The sequence below is a fragment of the Anoplopoma fimbria genome, chromosome 15 (genome assembly GCF_027596085.1).
Source record: "Anoplopoma fimbria isolate UVic2021 breed Golden Eagle Sablefish chromosome 15, Afim_UVic_2022, whole genome shotgun sequence".
Lineage (NCBI taxonomy): Eukaryota > Metazoa > Chordata > Actinopteri > Perciformes > Anoplopomatidae > Anoplopoma > Anoplopoma fimbria.
Window position 1 is genome coordinate 3,936,365 of NC_072463.1, and position 17,500 is coordinate 3,953,864.

At 40.1% G+C, this 17,500-nt stretch overlaps 1 protein-coding gene across 1 annotated transcript in view; it reads left to right on the plus strand.

The window, feature by feature from the left end:
- The window catches only part of gfra4a (GDNF family receptor alpha 4a), a 269,930-nt gene extending 268,779 nt beyond the window's left edge, over window positions 1-1,151 (plus strand). Inside the window, exon 9 of the mRNA XM_054614270.1 lies at window positions 363-1,151. Within this exon, the coding sequence (XP_054470245.1) occupies window positions 363-509 (147 nt within the window). The 3' untranslated portion in view covers window positions 510-1,151. The remainder of the gene's footprint in view (window positions 1-362) is intronic.
- The last annotated feature ends 16,349 nt before the right edge of the window (window positions 1,152-17,500 follow it).

A 17,500-nucleotide genomic window follows, 5' to 3' on the forward strand; every position in this document is an offset into this window, starting at 1 on the left:
AGTACAATACTTATTAAATATTAATAAAAAACTAAATCACACAAGTGAAATATATAGTATGTTGAAAAAGTCTGAACTGAACAGAGCCTGAATGCATCATAATGTAATTGATTGGAACCTCTATAAGGTAAGGAGTAAGAAAGATGGCGCCACACTGATGGAAGATTTTACTTTGAATATGTTCGTAGTTCTGTGTGTTGTATTCGGCTGATACGATCGCTTTCACTAGTCTTATTTTCAACTGTGGATGTCATACTCACATAGCTGAAGATGTTTCCTCGTGTGGAACCTGGAAACAGATAATAGAGTTTGTTTTACCAAAATGAACGGATGACTCATCACGTTCGGTTTTTTTCTTTAAGGTAAACGAGAACGATAGATTGTGGGGCGACGAGGAAGACTCCACTCTGCCCTCTCCGGGCCTGTCCGACCGTGGAGCCGAGCCCGTCCACCTGTCCCTGATGCTGGGCCTCGGTTGGCTGCTCCTGCTGCTGCTCTCCGACCAATAAGAGGCCTCGCTCACCGGGCCTCCATGGACCAAACTCCAGACCTGGTGGGGTGTGGGGATGGAGAGAGAGACATTTCTATGTGTCAAATGACAATGTCCTGCCCTCGCTCCCCTCTCCATCTCCGTCACACACACACAAAAAAAAAATCACTCTTTTTGTGAATCATGACTGGTGTAGACCACAGAGAGGGTGCCGCCCACCCAGGATGTACACACACACACCTCATTTCCTGCTTCATGCCTCCCCAAATACAAACTGTTACCCATTACACACACATGAAGACTTTGCTCATTTGAAAATAACGTCCAAGCTACAGAAGGTGTACAGTGAAGAGACACTGATAATGCAGTGCCGGAAAACTCTAAAAAACATATAAAGGAAAAAAAATGAAACAAATTTCTTTTTTTTTTTTTTTGTCCCTGAACATTCCTTGGTGTAAAAGAAAACTATTCAATGTTAAGACTTTCTTCTCAGATGAACTGTGATAAAGTGTTACATGAGATTTATGGTGGATGTTTGTCCACATGCAGCACTCAGCTTTGCTCTCGTCACATTATTATTAGAGATGATTTTGTTACCCAGAAAGCACAGAATATTATATATCTCACAAATCACAATGAAATTTGACTGTTGTTATAAGTTGCAGGATGAAAAGTTAATTTCCAAATAAAGAATATATATATGTATAAAGAATTAAGTTGTTAATTGACATTTAACTTGCAAATAAGATCTCCCAAAGTCTGTAAAAGTGTTTTATTTTCTCAAAGAAGGACCTACATTACGTATTAGCCTTCAAAAATTGTAATTCATATTCATTTAAAGCTATAAATCATTTTGAGCATTCATGCATTAAGCTTTGTGTGAGGGCCTGACAGACTTGAGTTTGTTCCTCTTCAGAAATGTAAAAAAAAAAGAAATTGTGGGTTTTTTTGGTGATGCGACAAGAGATGGAAACAAGTTTATATTTTTTAACTTTATGTGGACTTTGCCGCAGAGTAAACATATCTATCGACGTGTTTGCCAGAGGACTGGTGGGAAAACAGACGGTGTGGGTTTTGATGCATGAACGAATGCATCTGTCGCTGGAAAAATACATGCGAGATGAAAGTGGTGACCCGTGTTGACTCGCTGGGACTCTACTCAACGTGGGACGCCAGAGGATTTACAATATGTACTTGGGTAGCAGACATGTCTATGGAAAAGTGTTGAGATGGAGGTCGTTTAGGCACAAAAACGCTCTTAAACAAGGAATGTGTCATCTTCAATACTGCCATTGAATTCAGTTATCTGAAGAAACATCTATTTGTTCCACTGCATCGTTCACGACATATGCTGATTTTAACACAGACAGAAAACCTGTTGCCCCGAGCTACAAGCAGACCTGATGAAAATGACACAATATAAGCTCATGATATTGTCATAACAGAACAATACTTGTTGGATTCTGCCTGCCAAGTTCTACAGGAAGGGGGAAGAAAAAAAAAAAATGTTACTTCTTCCTCACTGATGTCCGTGTAGTTTACTAATGAGACCCCAAATGGTTTTTAACAGGGTTGTAAGGTTCTGAAAAACTTGCTGGCTTAGAGGGGCAGTTCACTCAAATCACAAACATTTTCCCACTCACCTTCAGTGGTACGGAGACATGCACATATGTTTGGTTTTATTGGCCCAGGTTTTGAGATATTCTCCTCTGACATTGCTGCTCTCATTGAAATACAATAAAGATCATTACATTTGTTCTTAAGAAAGTTGTTCTAGTGATGTTACTGTTGATACCAAAGCTCTGAGTCGTCTCTTTAAGACATACAGCAGTTTCCACTGAAGCCTAACTTTAAGAGCATCTAAACTCCACACCGTATTCCTGAAGTTTTACTTGATAGGACCTCAAACATACAATTAATTAAATGTATTGTCAACCAATTCTATAACTTATTTGAATCGCTAGTAACTGTTTTGGCCATTCAGAAAAACACCACGGACAGATTGGCCGATAAGTCAGTAAATAGTTGCATATAAGCATTTAATTTCTAGTGCTCTGTTCTAGCTATTTGGTGTTGGGCAGGTAGTTTTATCAGAGAAAAGACAGCTGGAAAAGACGCTGAGGGGAACTGCACATCTTATAGCTTAACAGACTCAGTTGACCTATTGATAATTAAATAATATTTAACACATTCTATACATTTTATTGTGTATTTGAAAACAAATTGTTAAATGTGGTCTCAAGTAAGGAAACTTTAAAGACTCCTTTCAATTATTCTTTCTAATTTTTTTTGCAGAAGAAATAGTCCCTCAGGACGAGTGACAGAATACATTTAAGAAAGGCAGGTATCTCTAAGCCTGGGCACATAAAACTAAATAATCTGCATGTCTGATGAATGACCAAAAGATGTGAGCAAAAAATATGTTTGTGCTTTGGGTGAACAGATACTTTAAATAAAAATAAAAACAAAAAGCACCAAAACTGCATTTCTGTGGTTTCCTGGCGATTAGAGTGTGTAAATGATACCTCTGGTTTTCACAAAGCTTCCATCTCTTATGATGATGTGACACCGACGCTCTGATTTATCAGTCAGCCGGCGTTGCGTCCTGTCCTCCGGCGCCGTGAGGTGACTGGCCAACCTGCTCCCTGTTCATCTGCACCGACAGAATCCCAGACGTGACATGTGTCAGTTCCTGCAAATGACACGATAAATGAAGGTCAATTCAGACCAGCTCTCCTGTGCAGGAGGGAAAGACTTTTTCATCCGTATGAAAAAATTCTGGTCCCCTGACAAGACATGACTCTTGACCCCCATCCAGCTTCATCCAGCTTCACCTCTCTGTACTTCAGAGGAAGTACTTGCCCTTTTCCTCCCTCTAGCATTACCCCTGGCTTTAAGTTAGAAAAATGATTTTATTTCATTGATTTCACACACACCATGATTTGTAAAGATGTTATATTATAGTGTATATACTACACAGTGTATACCATATGATGTCTATACCATTCACACCTTGGGTAATAATAAAAAAGGGAATTTATCCAAAGTTTTGCTTTTGATATGTCAGAGAGAGAATCGCTGAGAGGACGATTCTGACAACTTAACGAAGCACAACTTTGAGAACAAACTTGTGCATCAGAAACTTTAATAAATGAGACCCCTGGTGTAAACAAACCCAGACTAAATTTGTGTTTCTTCTAACCTAGTGTATACCTCGAGGCTATAGACACATTGTAGCTGGAAAATGGGGGCATTAAGGTTTGATATGTGAGCCACAAAATACTTTGTATTGTCGTCAGTTTTCTTGGCAAAAATATGACAAAGTACCTGCAAGTAATAAGTTAGAAATCACTGCGTCATCATCTCGCCCACAATGCTTATTGTGGCTAAACAGAGAGGCTCAGGCAGTCATCCTTTCACAAAGTGAGACTCCAGCTGCCTGTTTGCCACCTGTGCTTTGCATATGGCGGCTGTAATTGATGCTGGTCTCCATGTTTTGGGTCAACAACTAAGTGGGACAGACCTCCTGCTGTCCCACATACTGTAGCTGTAGAGTCCATGGCTGCTGCTGCTGATGATGATGATGAAAGGCTAAAAATCTGACCACCAACAGGAAACTGAGTGAAGCTGAGAGATCTGAAACTTTTAAATATCTATAACGGGGTTTCTTAACTTGCCTGTGACATTTTTCATCAATTAAACATCAAGTTTCCAAAGTGCAGAGGGAGCACCAAATGAACTACATACATATTTTAGAGAAGACATGTCAAACTTAACTACTTCTCAACAACTTAAGTTATTTGTGTTTCTCTACTCTAAAGTGTGTAAGAACAAGGGGTAAAACATAAATATATTTGCAGTTATAGTCAACAGGGAAACAATATTTTTATGTAGCATGTACAGTACATAGACTGTGCATAAAGATTGATGACATGACAGCTTCCCAAAAGTGAAGCCAAAACATCTGGATTGCCTGTTGTTGGCGAATGGGATATGGGCTAACTAAAAAAATCTAAATACATGTCATATCATTTTTTTCCAAAGATGGTTTCTTTTATTGTAAGTAGTTCTTATCACCCTGACGTATATTCAAATGTTTATTTTTCTGATAAGTTCGCTTTTTAATAGTAACTTGATGCTTTAAAAAGGGGGCGTAACATCATGATTGACAGCTGGAGTATCAGGATATGTACTTAAGAGTACAAACATCGAGAAGGTGCAACTTCAACGTTGAGTAATCGTGGTTGTATATTTCAAACATAAACTGCGTATCAAGATACCACAGATATGACAAACTAAATAACTAGATTACAAAGAGAGAAGCGAACAATTTCCATGACATGAAATATGCTCACTGAACCTAAAGTCACATCTGATCAGCAGTAAACAGAATTGTATTTCTGCAGTGCCCCGTTAGGGCCTCATCCACCTTTTATCACGTTGTCTTCAAGGTAAAAACATCATTCTACAAACAAACAAGATCATCACTGATGTAAGCAGATGGTTTCAAGACACCACACAATATGTTACATTCCAACTACATATGTTTTGTTTTTTTGTGTGTGCTGTGTTAACTTGCCTTGTTATCGTACAGTATGTCGTTTTTTTTGCCTTCATCCTTGTTCTTCTTATTTAAAAGACATCTGGAGTGAAGCTAGCGTGGAGGAACAAGCAGCGACATCGTCTGTGAAGCTCAGAGAACGCTCACTGAATGTTCACCCGTACCTGAAAAAGATGGTGACAAATAAAATATAAGTAAATACTCCAAAAATACATCAATACTCATCACGTCACATGATAACAACACAGGACACTTCAGGCAGCTGCCACTATGAGCTCTTTTACTCTAAGATGTTTTTTCACCTCTAGAAACACTTGCTTGACTTTCTGCCTTTTTCTCTCCTTTAAACTTCCAACATCACAAAAATGTCACAAAGGAGGAAGAAGTTGGAAACGTCGCTTGAGTGTTAGAAACACAGCAAAGCTGAAAATCATCATATGTATTGATCATCAATATCCTCCTAATGAGACCTTTCAAAGATGTTTTGTTCTCATCTATGTTTATCCCCCATTAACATTTTCAATGTACGTTTCCCTGGGTCAATATCTTGAAATCTTAAAACCTTCACCCGCAAATTTGCACGCAGGGTAATTTTCTGGACACTGATATCTCCACAGAGGCTGAACGGATATTATAACATCTATACCCTTCGCTCTAATGTCATTTAAACTGCTAAGATAGCTCTTACAAATCTGTCACAATGAGGACACTGGGAACACAGAATGAACGCGACCAATCACTTCCCTGGGTACAAGCGTGGCGTTTTGATAGAACATCTTATGTGTTACTTCATACGGCAAAATTGACATTAACTCTCCAGAATTGCTGCATGTCTGCACAAGTCAGGCGATTCCTTTCAAAAAACGTGGAAAACGCTGATATATATATGAGTGCTCAGAGGTTCATACCGTATGAAAGGTTTGTTTGAAATAATTAGTATCGTATTGCATTGTATCAGAGTTGGCATCCAGTATCTCGATCTTCAGATAACCAACATGGTGATGGATTTGGCATCATTTGCTGAACTGGGCCTTTAAGACTGGTTTCACTGTGTTCTTCAGAGTCAGACACCCTGAAGCTCACTTAGTTCATTATTCCGGCACCACAATGGGATCATTTCTCAAAGCAGCGATCTGGAAAAAATAAACTAACATTTTTACAAGCTGCAGTCTGGGGGGGACTTTACTTCCACAACAATAAAGCAGATGATTGGGTTAAGAGTTTTAATTAAAGGCCAATAACAACAAAAAATGAATAACTATTTTCATTGGTGTTACATAATACATCACTTTATAAAAGGATCATGATCTCAGGAATAGTAAATGTTTAAAACTCTTAAGAAGTTGAGCTAAATGTGCATTTAAGCATTTAAAGAAACCTTATTTTTGCTCAGTGGCTGTGGTTTGATTATTAAGTGTTTTTAATAATAACTAATGCCAGTGCAATGCTTCCAAATAAAAATTAAATGTAAAAATGTGAACTGTCACCCCAGCACTTGCATTTGCATTTAAAACATTACAATACTAAAGTGAGACATTACACACAAACATTCATTCACAAACTACACTGCTCCACAACACACAAACATACAATATGACAAATATTCACCGTAGAAACTGAAACAATAACCAGTAAAGAGAACCAGACCTGAGAAGTTGCACAGACAGGAAACAAACTTTTCCCCATGTGCTCATTTTTCCCCTGAGACGCCATGTTGGAACGGAGTGACGTCACAGATCCTACGCTTTTGATTGGACCTCCGTCAAAGTGGGCGGGGCTTATACAGAGCTACAGAAAGCAACCAGCTTTCCCCCAGACTCTCTGTGGTCTTCTGTCTTTAATTCCCACCAATACTCATATATTTCATATTAAACACTTATAATGGAATATTACACACATTGAGAGCATTGTTATGCTTTTTCAAGTTAAATAAGAGTGAGTTTTTTGCACCAAAACTAAGACTTAAAGTTCACTCTGGACCTTGGAAACATTCGTTTAATTTCACGACCACCAAGATATATTTAGTTAATAAAGCTTTTTTTGTTTTTTTTGTTTTTTTAAAGCTTGCCCAGTATCGTGGAATAATAAGTAAATAAAAGGAACTGTTATTTCCAAAGTCGAGACTTAACTTCTAAATTATTCAGCTATCTCTGTTATGCTGCTCATTCTGTACACATGACATCTATTGCATTCTGTCCATCCTGGGAGAAGGATCCCTCCTCTGTCGTTCTCCCAGAGGTTTCTTCCTTTTTTCTCCCTGTTAAAGGGGTTTTTAGGGGAGTTTTTCCTGTGCCGATGTGAGGGAAGGACAGAGGATGTCGCATGTGTACAGATTGTAAAGCCCTCTGAGGCAAATTTGTAATTTGTGATTCTGGGCTATACAAAATAAACTGAATTGAATTGAATTGAAAGCTAACATGGACAAGAAATCCCCATTCCATGATAATTGGAGAAACTTCCTCAGCTGTGGAATATCATGCCATGTGATCGAAAGTTCCAGAAAATCTACTAAATGGGCCTTGTGGAGGGATTACTTTAACGCTCAAAAAGAGTGAGTTTTTTAAAGCGAGACATTTTAGCTCCTCAAAAAGTAATTACTCAAAGAAAAATAACGCTGTCTTGTGTATTGTATTCATGTTGTGCAGTAATAAACATCTGGCTTTATGTCTGTAAAACACCTGCTTTTATTTTCCTTCACATCGGGGAACAGGTTTTCTCTCGCATTGTGGATTTACTGCAGATTAATTATGAGTGAAACCCTTCAACAGAACAAGTACTGAGGCGGAAATCATCATCATAAGTCAGAATCTGACAGCTCAGTATATAGGATGAAGCGGGGGCGGAAAGATCGGAACAACTCCTCTGAGAAATGTTGACTAATTGTGATAATGTGTCTAATGCTGTCAGCGAGACGTGAGCGCCAGAGAGAGAAAAACAAACGTCTGCAACAAGAAAACACAATGCAGCGTTTCTGAGGATTACATTTCACCGTGTAACCTTTGTTCAGCATATTTAAAATACGACGGGGGAAATTTTCTTACAGACGTTATTGCCCCTGACAGCTCTGCTGGAAAAAAAACCCCGACTGATTCAAAGCTGAGGAGAGATAATTATATCAGAGTGTTTGGTGAAAGCAATAAAGACTAGATGACCTGAAAATGGGGAGAAGGATGTAAAGTCTGCAAACAATCTCAGCCTACTCAGAATTAGACTTGAGGGGGTGGGGGGTTGTTTCATAAACAGCATCACCATTATGTGAAGGAGTAGGAAAAAAGACAGAATAAGAGCCTCATTATCAGCCGAGCGCTGCAGAACAGCAGCGTGCAGGCTGTCAAAATGATCAGGATGGATTTAGTCAAAGACCTGGAATCAAAGGGCAGCACCTAATCATCTGTTTACACCGTATAGGAGCTCCGGGGGAGGGGAGGGGGAGAAAAAACAGGGTCGGACAAGATAGGGGAGAAAAAGAGAGAGGAGAAGAAGGTGTTTGGAAAGGTGGCGGGTGAAGACATGAAGGAGAGAAAATGAAGGAGAATGGGGAAAGAAGAGAAGTGCAGCTGGGAATGTGGGAGGCATGGAAGAGAAGGGAAGAAGAGGGAGAAGCGATAGAGGTGAAAAGAAAAGAGAGAGAAGAGAGAGGAATAAGTAATGAAAAGAGACAGTTGGTGAGAGAATAAGACAAATAGGGAGCTGGAGAGAGAAGAGAAGGAGGGATGGATGAAGACTGTGGAAGGGAAAGAAGAGAAATATACAAATTTGAGGAGCAGAGGACAATGAAAAGAGATGCTTATGCCTCCTTGAGTCCTCTCTTCTTGCTAGACCTGGAAATCCTCCCCCCCTACGCAATCATGGAGGATCTTCAAATCCCTTGAATGCAACCCGAGGAGACAAGGATGCTTCTGGAGGAGCTGAGAGCGAGGAAGAATTTGTTTTTCACAATTGCAAAAGCGAAGTAAAAGAGGCAGGACTCTAGAAATGTTGCCTTTTGTAGTAATGAATTGTAGATATTTAAGATTATCAAATGCCCGATCAAACTTTCTGCTCTTTACCAATTTGTGTAGCGCCTCCTTAACGACATTTCACCTTCTCATTTCTTTGTTTTTTTATTATTGCATGTTGGCTTTACCCAATTCAACTGCTATAATTGTGGCAAACTATTATATCAATAAGAACATTCTCTTGTGTGTGTGTGTATATATATATATATATATATCACTCTTCATTCAGACAGTATTGTACTCTTCACACAAACATTTGAAGCGCTTCACACAATAAAATATATATAAAGGCTGTAATGGTTGTGTGTTTGTTAAATATATGCATGACATTTGTACATTCTTGTCACATTAAGACTTGTATTAATAGTAAATATATTGTTGTTGTGAACACTGTCGTGCTCATCTGACAGAGATCATAAACAATGGACAGACGATGCAGATGTGCCACACATCATATTTAATTGGTGTCGCTTTAAAATAACGGCTCCGAAGCGAGGACGTCTCATTTCATTAAATGTCTGTTGCCTCGACTCCTCTCTCCTCACATCTCTTTCTCGCCTCCTCCGTTCACATCTACCGTGGGCGGGACTAAGGCGTGAAGAGAGGAGATGAGGAAAGGAATCAAGGAGACACGTTAGAATAATGAAAAGTACACAGTGAAAGAGCTAGAGAGGGAAAGAAGGAAGAAAAGAAGGAAGGAAGGACCAAAAGCTGTAGGTGAGGAAGGAAGGTTTGGATAAAAAAAATAGAGGAGAAGGAAGAGGAAGTTGTAAGGGGGAGGAGGGGAGAGGGGAAGTTGAAAAGGAAACAGAGAGGGTAAGGAAAAGACATTGAGGAAAGATGAAGAAGAAAGAGAAAAGAAAGAGAGGGATGAGAGAGAGATGGAGGTGATGGAGATATATAACAACAAAAGGATGGGGTGAGTGGGAGATGGAGAGAGGAGAAAGTAGGCGCTGAGAACAGAGGAGGAAAGAGTGAAGGAAGGAAGGAAGAGAAAAAGGTGTCAGAAAAAGTGCGAAAAAAATGAAAGAGTAAGACAGGAGGAAGGGAGAGAGAGAGGTGAGGAAATGAGAGCTAAGAGGGAGAAGAAGAAGATCAGGAGTGAAGGGAGGAGGAGAGAGAAACAAAAAGAGACAGGGAGCAAGGGAGAAGGAGGGAGGGAAGGAAGGAAGGGAAAAGACACTGAGGAAAGATGAAGAAGAGGTGAGGCAGAGATGGAGGTGATGGAAAAATATAAAAACAGAAAGAAGGGGTGAGTGGGAGACGGGGAGAGGAGAAAGTAGGAGCCGAGAACGGAGGAGGAAAGAGTGAAGGAAGGAAGGAGGGAAGGAAGGAAGGAGGAGAAAAAGGTGTCAGACAAAGTGCGAAGAAAATGAAAGAGTAAGATAGGAGGAGGGAGGGAGGGAGGGAGAGAGAGAGAGAGAGAGAGGAGGAAATGAGAGCTAAGAGGGAGAAGAAGAACATCAGGAGTGAAGGGAGAAAGAGAGAGAAACAAAAAGAGACAGGGAGTGAGAGAGAAGGAGAAAGGAAGGGGGAGATTAAAGGGAGAGAAAGAATGAAAGAGAGATGCGGGATGACTGGTGATGAATAATTGCTGGTGAGAACACAACAGCTCACCGACACTCAGCATCTCCCGCCGCCGCCGCTTAGCTGGAGGGCTCGGAAACATCAACGGCAGCATTAAAATAGCAGCGATTATTTGAAAACAGGCCTCGGGAAAAAGAGTATTTACAAATAATAATTGTCTACATTTGTTTGTGCGCGGTGGGAGCTGCAGACGGGCGAGGTAAGTCACGGCATGACAGCCCAACGTGGGGGAAAGTTTTTTGCCTTTGGCTTTTGATCCGGAGTGAGACATCATGACACCGACTGAGCGGATTGACTCTGAAACTCGGTTTTTTTATATATTTATGATGCCCAGAGGATGAGTTCTGAAGATTTTTTGTGACCTCATGACCTTTCCTCCAGTCAGGTCAAAACTCCCACCTCACAAAAGGATGAATCCTTTTGGTTCTCATGACCTCTTGACCTTGCAGTGGTGGAATGTAAGTACAATGTTGAGATACTTGAATGGAGTATTTCCATTTTATGCTACTTTCTTCTTCTACTCCACTACATCTACAGGGAAATATTGCACTTTCTTTACTACACTACATTTATTTTAAAGCTTTAGTCACCAGTTACTTTGCAAATTTAGATTTTCTGATACAAAATATAAGTAAATTAATATGTTAAAAAAAAAGGTTAAGCCACTCAGCAGTATACAGAGTAATTCATATTAGTTCCACCTTTACCTCCTGCAACATTAAATTTATGATCACACAAATGCATCAATAATTATATTTAATAATATAATATATGTGATTCTGAAAAGAAACATTCTGCATTATGAGTGATTTTACTTTTTGTACTTTAAGTGGATGTTAATACTTGTTCTTTTACTTTAGTAAAATCTTGAATGGAGGACTTTTACAGTACAAGGGTACAAAGTTTTTATTTGTCATTGTACGACAGGGTTGCACAATGACATTTTGATTGTAGTCCCAATTTGCTATGTAGGAAATACAACAAAAATGGAGGATGGAGATGGTTTGTTATGTGAAAAATGAATTTGATTTTGATATTCAAGATCCCAAAATTTTAAATCATAGTGTTTTAGTGGCTTTATTACCTATCCTCATGTTCCCAAGAAGATGAACCATTTTACTTTGGACACTTCATAAATTTGTTGTCTACTGCTCTTGGATCAAATTGCTAACTTTGTAAGATAAATCTTAACATTAGCATGCTAACATGTTCACAATAACAACGTTAACATGTTGCTGTTAATCGTGTATAATATTTTTCATGCTAACCGTCTTCGTTAAGAATGCTAACATTACTAATTAAAAGATGGGAATGTCATTAGTTTTGCAGCAACTGGGTGGTAAACCAGAATTTTGAGTACATTCAAGTTTGAATTTGATGATGGCGCTAGGTGAAAAGTCACAGCAGTATAAAACAGACAATAAAAGCAGTTTTTTTTCAGTCACACTGCACAAGAAGTCCTTGAGCATGAAGCCATAACTGGGCACCAAAGGTATTTTTCAGTTTTCTACAGAATGCAAGATTAGGTGTGGACAGACACAGAGATGCACACTCACACACGGACGCACACTCGACTGACTGCATGATATACCTGGCTGAATTCGTTTTTGACCCTCGACCTTTCACTACATCACTGACAGTTCTTCGATCTCAAAATGCTATAACCAGATTGCCGTGAAGGTCTGTAAGCATTAATGTTCCCTAAAGCATGAACCCCTTACCGCCGTGGATACCATTGAAAGTTTCCTTTGACGCCAAACTGAAGGCAAATTAAAACTTTTCAACGGAGCAGATTGCCATGTTTTTAAATTTTTCGAGGACCATTTATGCACCTCAGTGGATTTATGCGTTTCATTTTTAAAGACTCCCTGAACTCAATCCGATGTTACGCATTGCGATGTTAACATTGCAGCCTCTAGGTGCTGCCAGCAGGGCTTGTCTTTTTCAGTTTCACCATCAAAGGAAACCGTTCAAATACCAGTGCACTTACTTGAAAGACATCTTACCAGAAACTGTGCATGTTATGAGGCACCAGCACCCCTCTGGCAATCCAGGCAGCAGATTCAAAGGAGCACTAGAGGAGATGTTTGAAATCGTGTGAGACGTAGTTATCAAGACAAACAGCGATGGGTGGGTTTTCACATTTAATAATAGACAAAAATGTTCTGTCATTCTTTTATGTACATCAGTAATTACAAGTTCAGTATACTATTATCCTCAAGTTTTACATGTAGTTTCATCAGCTTCTAGTAACGCTTTGTTTGTCTTTACACTGCTGTCTTACATAGAAAATATGCCATGTACTGCAGTCACATTTATAAAAAGCCTGGAGAGGTTTTCGCCGTAAATGATTTTTTTTTTTCTTTTTTTTTTTTTTTTAAACCATTCAACAAATGTCATTCACAATACTTTCTCATTATGTACAAAAAAAAAACCAGCAACTGCTAAATTATACATATTAACAAACTACTTCCTCGGTATATATAATGCCACTATACAAAGAAAGAAGAGGGTAATGCCTGATTTTACAATGACCTTATTCCGATGCTTTAACCTGTGTATGAAAGCATTTTAGATACATATTAATGCTGCCAGTGTTTGAGGAAAAAAAACTACTTGTTTTGCGAATATTAGGAAGATTTCCGGTAAGTAATCACGCTTTTATAAATATGTATTTGCTGTACATTTCTACAAGTTAACACAGAGATTAATAGGATGAAATAAGGCCAGTGTAAAGCTAAAATGTTACCCAATAAAGTGTGAGGCTTGGAAAGCGGGAGGAGATACAGGGAGCTGCTCATCTCTTGTAATCGTAAAGTTTTACAGGGATTTTATGGGTACAGTGGCTCGATGGCGGACTCTGTTCAGGGTTCCTACACATTTCCCTTTTTCAAACTTTCCACACGCCCTCTCAGATATTTAGAGCTGCTCTGGGCCGCTTCACACACACCGGGGCAGCTCCAGATGGTGGCGATGGGTAATCATCTGGAAAAAACTGAACTTTGGGACCCAGGGGTTCTGTAATGCAACATCAGTACAGTTCATGTTTACCCACAGGGGGCGGGGCTGTGACGGGTCAAAGGATTTGACCTTAGTGAGTCCAGCTCTCTCTGGACAGGGCGAGGGTTTGTATTGTGCTCTTAAAGTTTGGATTTGTCACTTCTATGGGGTTTCAATTAAAAAGTCAGGACAGTCCACTCTATTGCAGCTTCTGATCCAGGAAAAAAAAGGTGCATTTTTACATGAAAAGTAATAGAATTTTAAACACCAGTCACACCCACACAGGACTTTTCAGTTATGTCATTTTCTGATGATCTGGACTGAACTGTGAGCAGCCTGTCGCATGCTGCTTTTCCACCAGCAGCTCACTATGGCCGTCTCTGCTCCCGCCATTACACCCTGCAATGTTTGAAACTGATCCGCCGACGAAACAGGACTGCTAACAAAGCTTCACTTACTCAGTGACCCATGCATTGCATCTCATGATCAACGTATTGATTGGACGGTTGATACAGTGATTTATCTTTATTCCACTGATCTACAGGTGGGGGTAATAATATAATAATGGTAGTGATGTGCCTTCAATGTGGTCAAACAGCTGCAGCAGGGCTGGAAACAACAGTAAAATAAGGCTTATATCTGAGAATCAAACAGGAACGTGGGGAAAAAACTAAACTCCATCCTAGAGATTAAGTTAGCCGTCAATTTAGCAAAAGTCAGGATTTGAGGAAGGAAGTGGTCCCAGGTTGGCTGGGATATCAAACAGGACGTTATGTTTATCTTTATCAAGGTAGAGTCAACGATTAATCGTGATTCAGATTTTCAGGTGTTATTGTCCAGCCCGACCATAGATGTCTTATTTATTTTCCAACGCTACCAGATGTAACAAAACTAAAAGGAGAGTGAGTGAGATGTCAATAAAGCATCCTCCGTAGACGCCCGTACACCTGAAAAAGACGTCTAATCAGCCAAAAATAAATGAAAACGCCTGTGTGGGAGGGCCAGGGGTGAAAGTCATAAATAACTGTTGAAACTGCAACTTTATTTTTCCCCCCTGCTACCGATTCCTAATCGCTTTTGATGCTTTGAGACTTTGCAGACCGGTGTAGGAACCCGGCGTGAGGCTGCTGAACACAGATTTGGGTCAAACAGCATTTACAGATAATAGAGTTTGCTTTCCTTCACTCTGCCAAAGTGAAACCGGCCACAGAGGACGGCTAAATCAAATAAATAACCTTGTTTGTCGAGGCGCGTTAAATTAATCAAACCATCGAGGTAAAAACAAGATGGATTCGTAGACGCCATCAGACCCAGGATCTGCTTGTCTGAACCATAAAGCGGATCAAAGTAAATGGTTTGCGGCGCTCTGGGCGGGCCGCAGATCTTACATCTTCCTCAGTACGTCTTGAACGAGACAAACCAGCTCCTCCATGGTCCGACCCCGTGACCTCTCCGTCACTGTGCTGTCCGTGTGTTAACCATTGAAGCGCCCTGTCACCCAGAGCCAGAGAGGAACAGATGACAGCCTTATAAAAAACCCTCACAGCCACCAGTGAGCTCCAGTTTACAGGTTTACCTCGGCTGCACGGGCAATGTTTCATTTTACATTCATTTACAAAAGAAGAGGACAAAAAAACGAAACAATCTTTGTTCTTTGTGAGATAATCACTACAGTGCATTTGAATCAGCCGTGTCACAGATTCTTATATGAAGAGAATCTTTGCTAAATGAGATCTTTGCGCCGAGTGAAGCAGTTAAGAGTGCGACTGAATATTGTTACAAGTGAATGCAATAGTGAGATATTTTTTTGTTTGTTCGTTTAAATGGAAAAAAATAAACCGAGAAAAAAAATATACACGAGATGTTGGCTGATCTCAGAGCTGCTCCGGTTAAAGTGTGAGTGCTGCACATCACCCATTTGATCAAGAGTCATGTGACTTTGCAGGTTATGTTTGCTCTCTCAGGGTCACATTTTTACTCCAAATACTTTGCTTTAAAGCTGCTTGGACCACATGAGTGATTACTAAATCTGGGCGTTCCATGAATTGAGCCACACAAATATATGCCCATCAGGTTTAAACAAAAGGGAAATAAATAAAAAAAAAAAAAAAGAGTATAAATAGTTTGACTTAGAATCTAAATTTGTCAGTAAAAGTGGAACCACTTCTGCCCAAGCTCAAGCATATTTTTGCCTTCCACACAGAGCCTTGTACATCCCAGAATAGTCCCTCCCAAAAAGATTAGTGGAATTGAACAGCACCTCCAAACCTTCTGCCAAAGAGACAAAACAACTTCTGCAAACCTGAGAAGAAGCAAAGCGAGAAGGACAGCTGTACCTGACTGAAACAATGTTTAATAAAATGCTTTCTATAACCCGAAAGAACTTTGTGTGTGTGGTTTTTTTTTCCTTGCAATGTGATCACGTGGACAAACTGACCAACCGCAGATCAAATGTTCTCACTTCCAGGTGATAAAAGATGGTTATTCCCCTCCGTCAAGCCTCTGCAGAAGCAACAGCTCAAGCTTCAAAACCCTAAACTGAGCCTAATGGCTAAAAGAGGGTTTTTGCTCTAGTGGAGAAAAGAGCCCCCCCCTCCAGAGAAGCTGATAATGAAGAGTGAAAGTGAAATGCTTTGATTCCTGCATGAGTTGACTCCTTAACCCTCGCCGGGGTCGCCGAGTGGAGTAGTGAGCACATCCAGCTCTCTATAATTATAGAATGTCAACTTTGTTCATGCTTTCTGCTCTGACCTTTCCCCAGTGCTAAAAGTGTGCCCTTTAACCAGACGCTGAGCGGCTCTAGTATGCTGAACACATGCGGGAGCCCGGAACTAAGTATGACGCATTCTTTAGGGCACAATGCGAGTTATTAAATTGTTCTATTACTGTAGCTCTGTAGGGGTGGGAAATTAATAACTTTGGGAGGCAAATACATAGTTTCTATATCGGTGTATGCCTCTGCCTTCAAGCTAACACCTGCAGATGTTATAGTATGAAAGGTATATTTTGCAACGGTGACCATTATGGGCTAGTTTAAGCCTTCGGTGCTGAAGGAGAAAAAGAGAAGAAAGACAGTTCTGACGCGTCGATGCCTTTTTACAAAACAGAACATTCTCTTTCAAGATAGCAGAGAGACTTTTTCGTTTTTGTGTCTTTTCTGTGTTCGCCTCGTCTTTTTTATTCATTCATTTTTCCCCCCCAGTTGACAAAAAAGAAGTAATGTTTCTTTAAAAATGGACCAGTGATTTCAGATAAAGAGTGTAGAAAGAGCAGGTAGAGCAGATATGAAAAGGAAAGGGAAAAATAGAAGAAAATAAAAAAAAAAGGACTGGCTTAGGGTAACGTCAAACATGGGGCGCAAAAAAACTGAGCAAACCCAAGAGACCAGGCAACAAGATAGTTTCGAGAGGCAATTTTAAGAAAAAGCGATGAATGCTCTTCTGTCTCGTCTCTCTTTGTCCTTTTTATTTTATTTTTTTAAATAGGTACTCAAAATCTTCCATTAGATGTGGCCAATTCAAAAGTCCTATTTAACGAAAGGTGCAAATGGGAGTACCAACGCTCCTCTAGGGTTTTTCTGAGCAACAGGATCTCTGGTGGGAGGCAATTGTAGTACTTGAAACACAGGAGCAGCAATTAGAGGCTATGGATTTGGGCAACAATCACAGAGGAGGCTGAACCGCCCCCCCCCACGCTGTTCAGCCTACAGTCAGTCAGAGTCAGACCATCTATAGGAAGCCTGTTTCACATGAGCTAGAGTCGCAGCGCTGCCAAAGGGACACCAGAGGGTTTTGTCTCACCGTTTTTGTGCGAGAGCCATGCGAGAGCACCTGTGTGTGTTTGCAGAGCCACTGGCTTTCATTT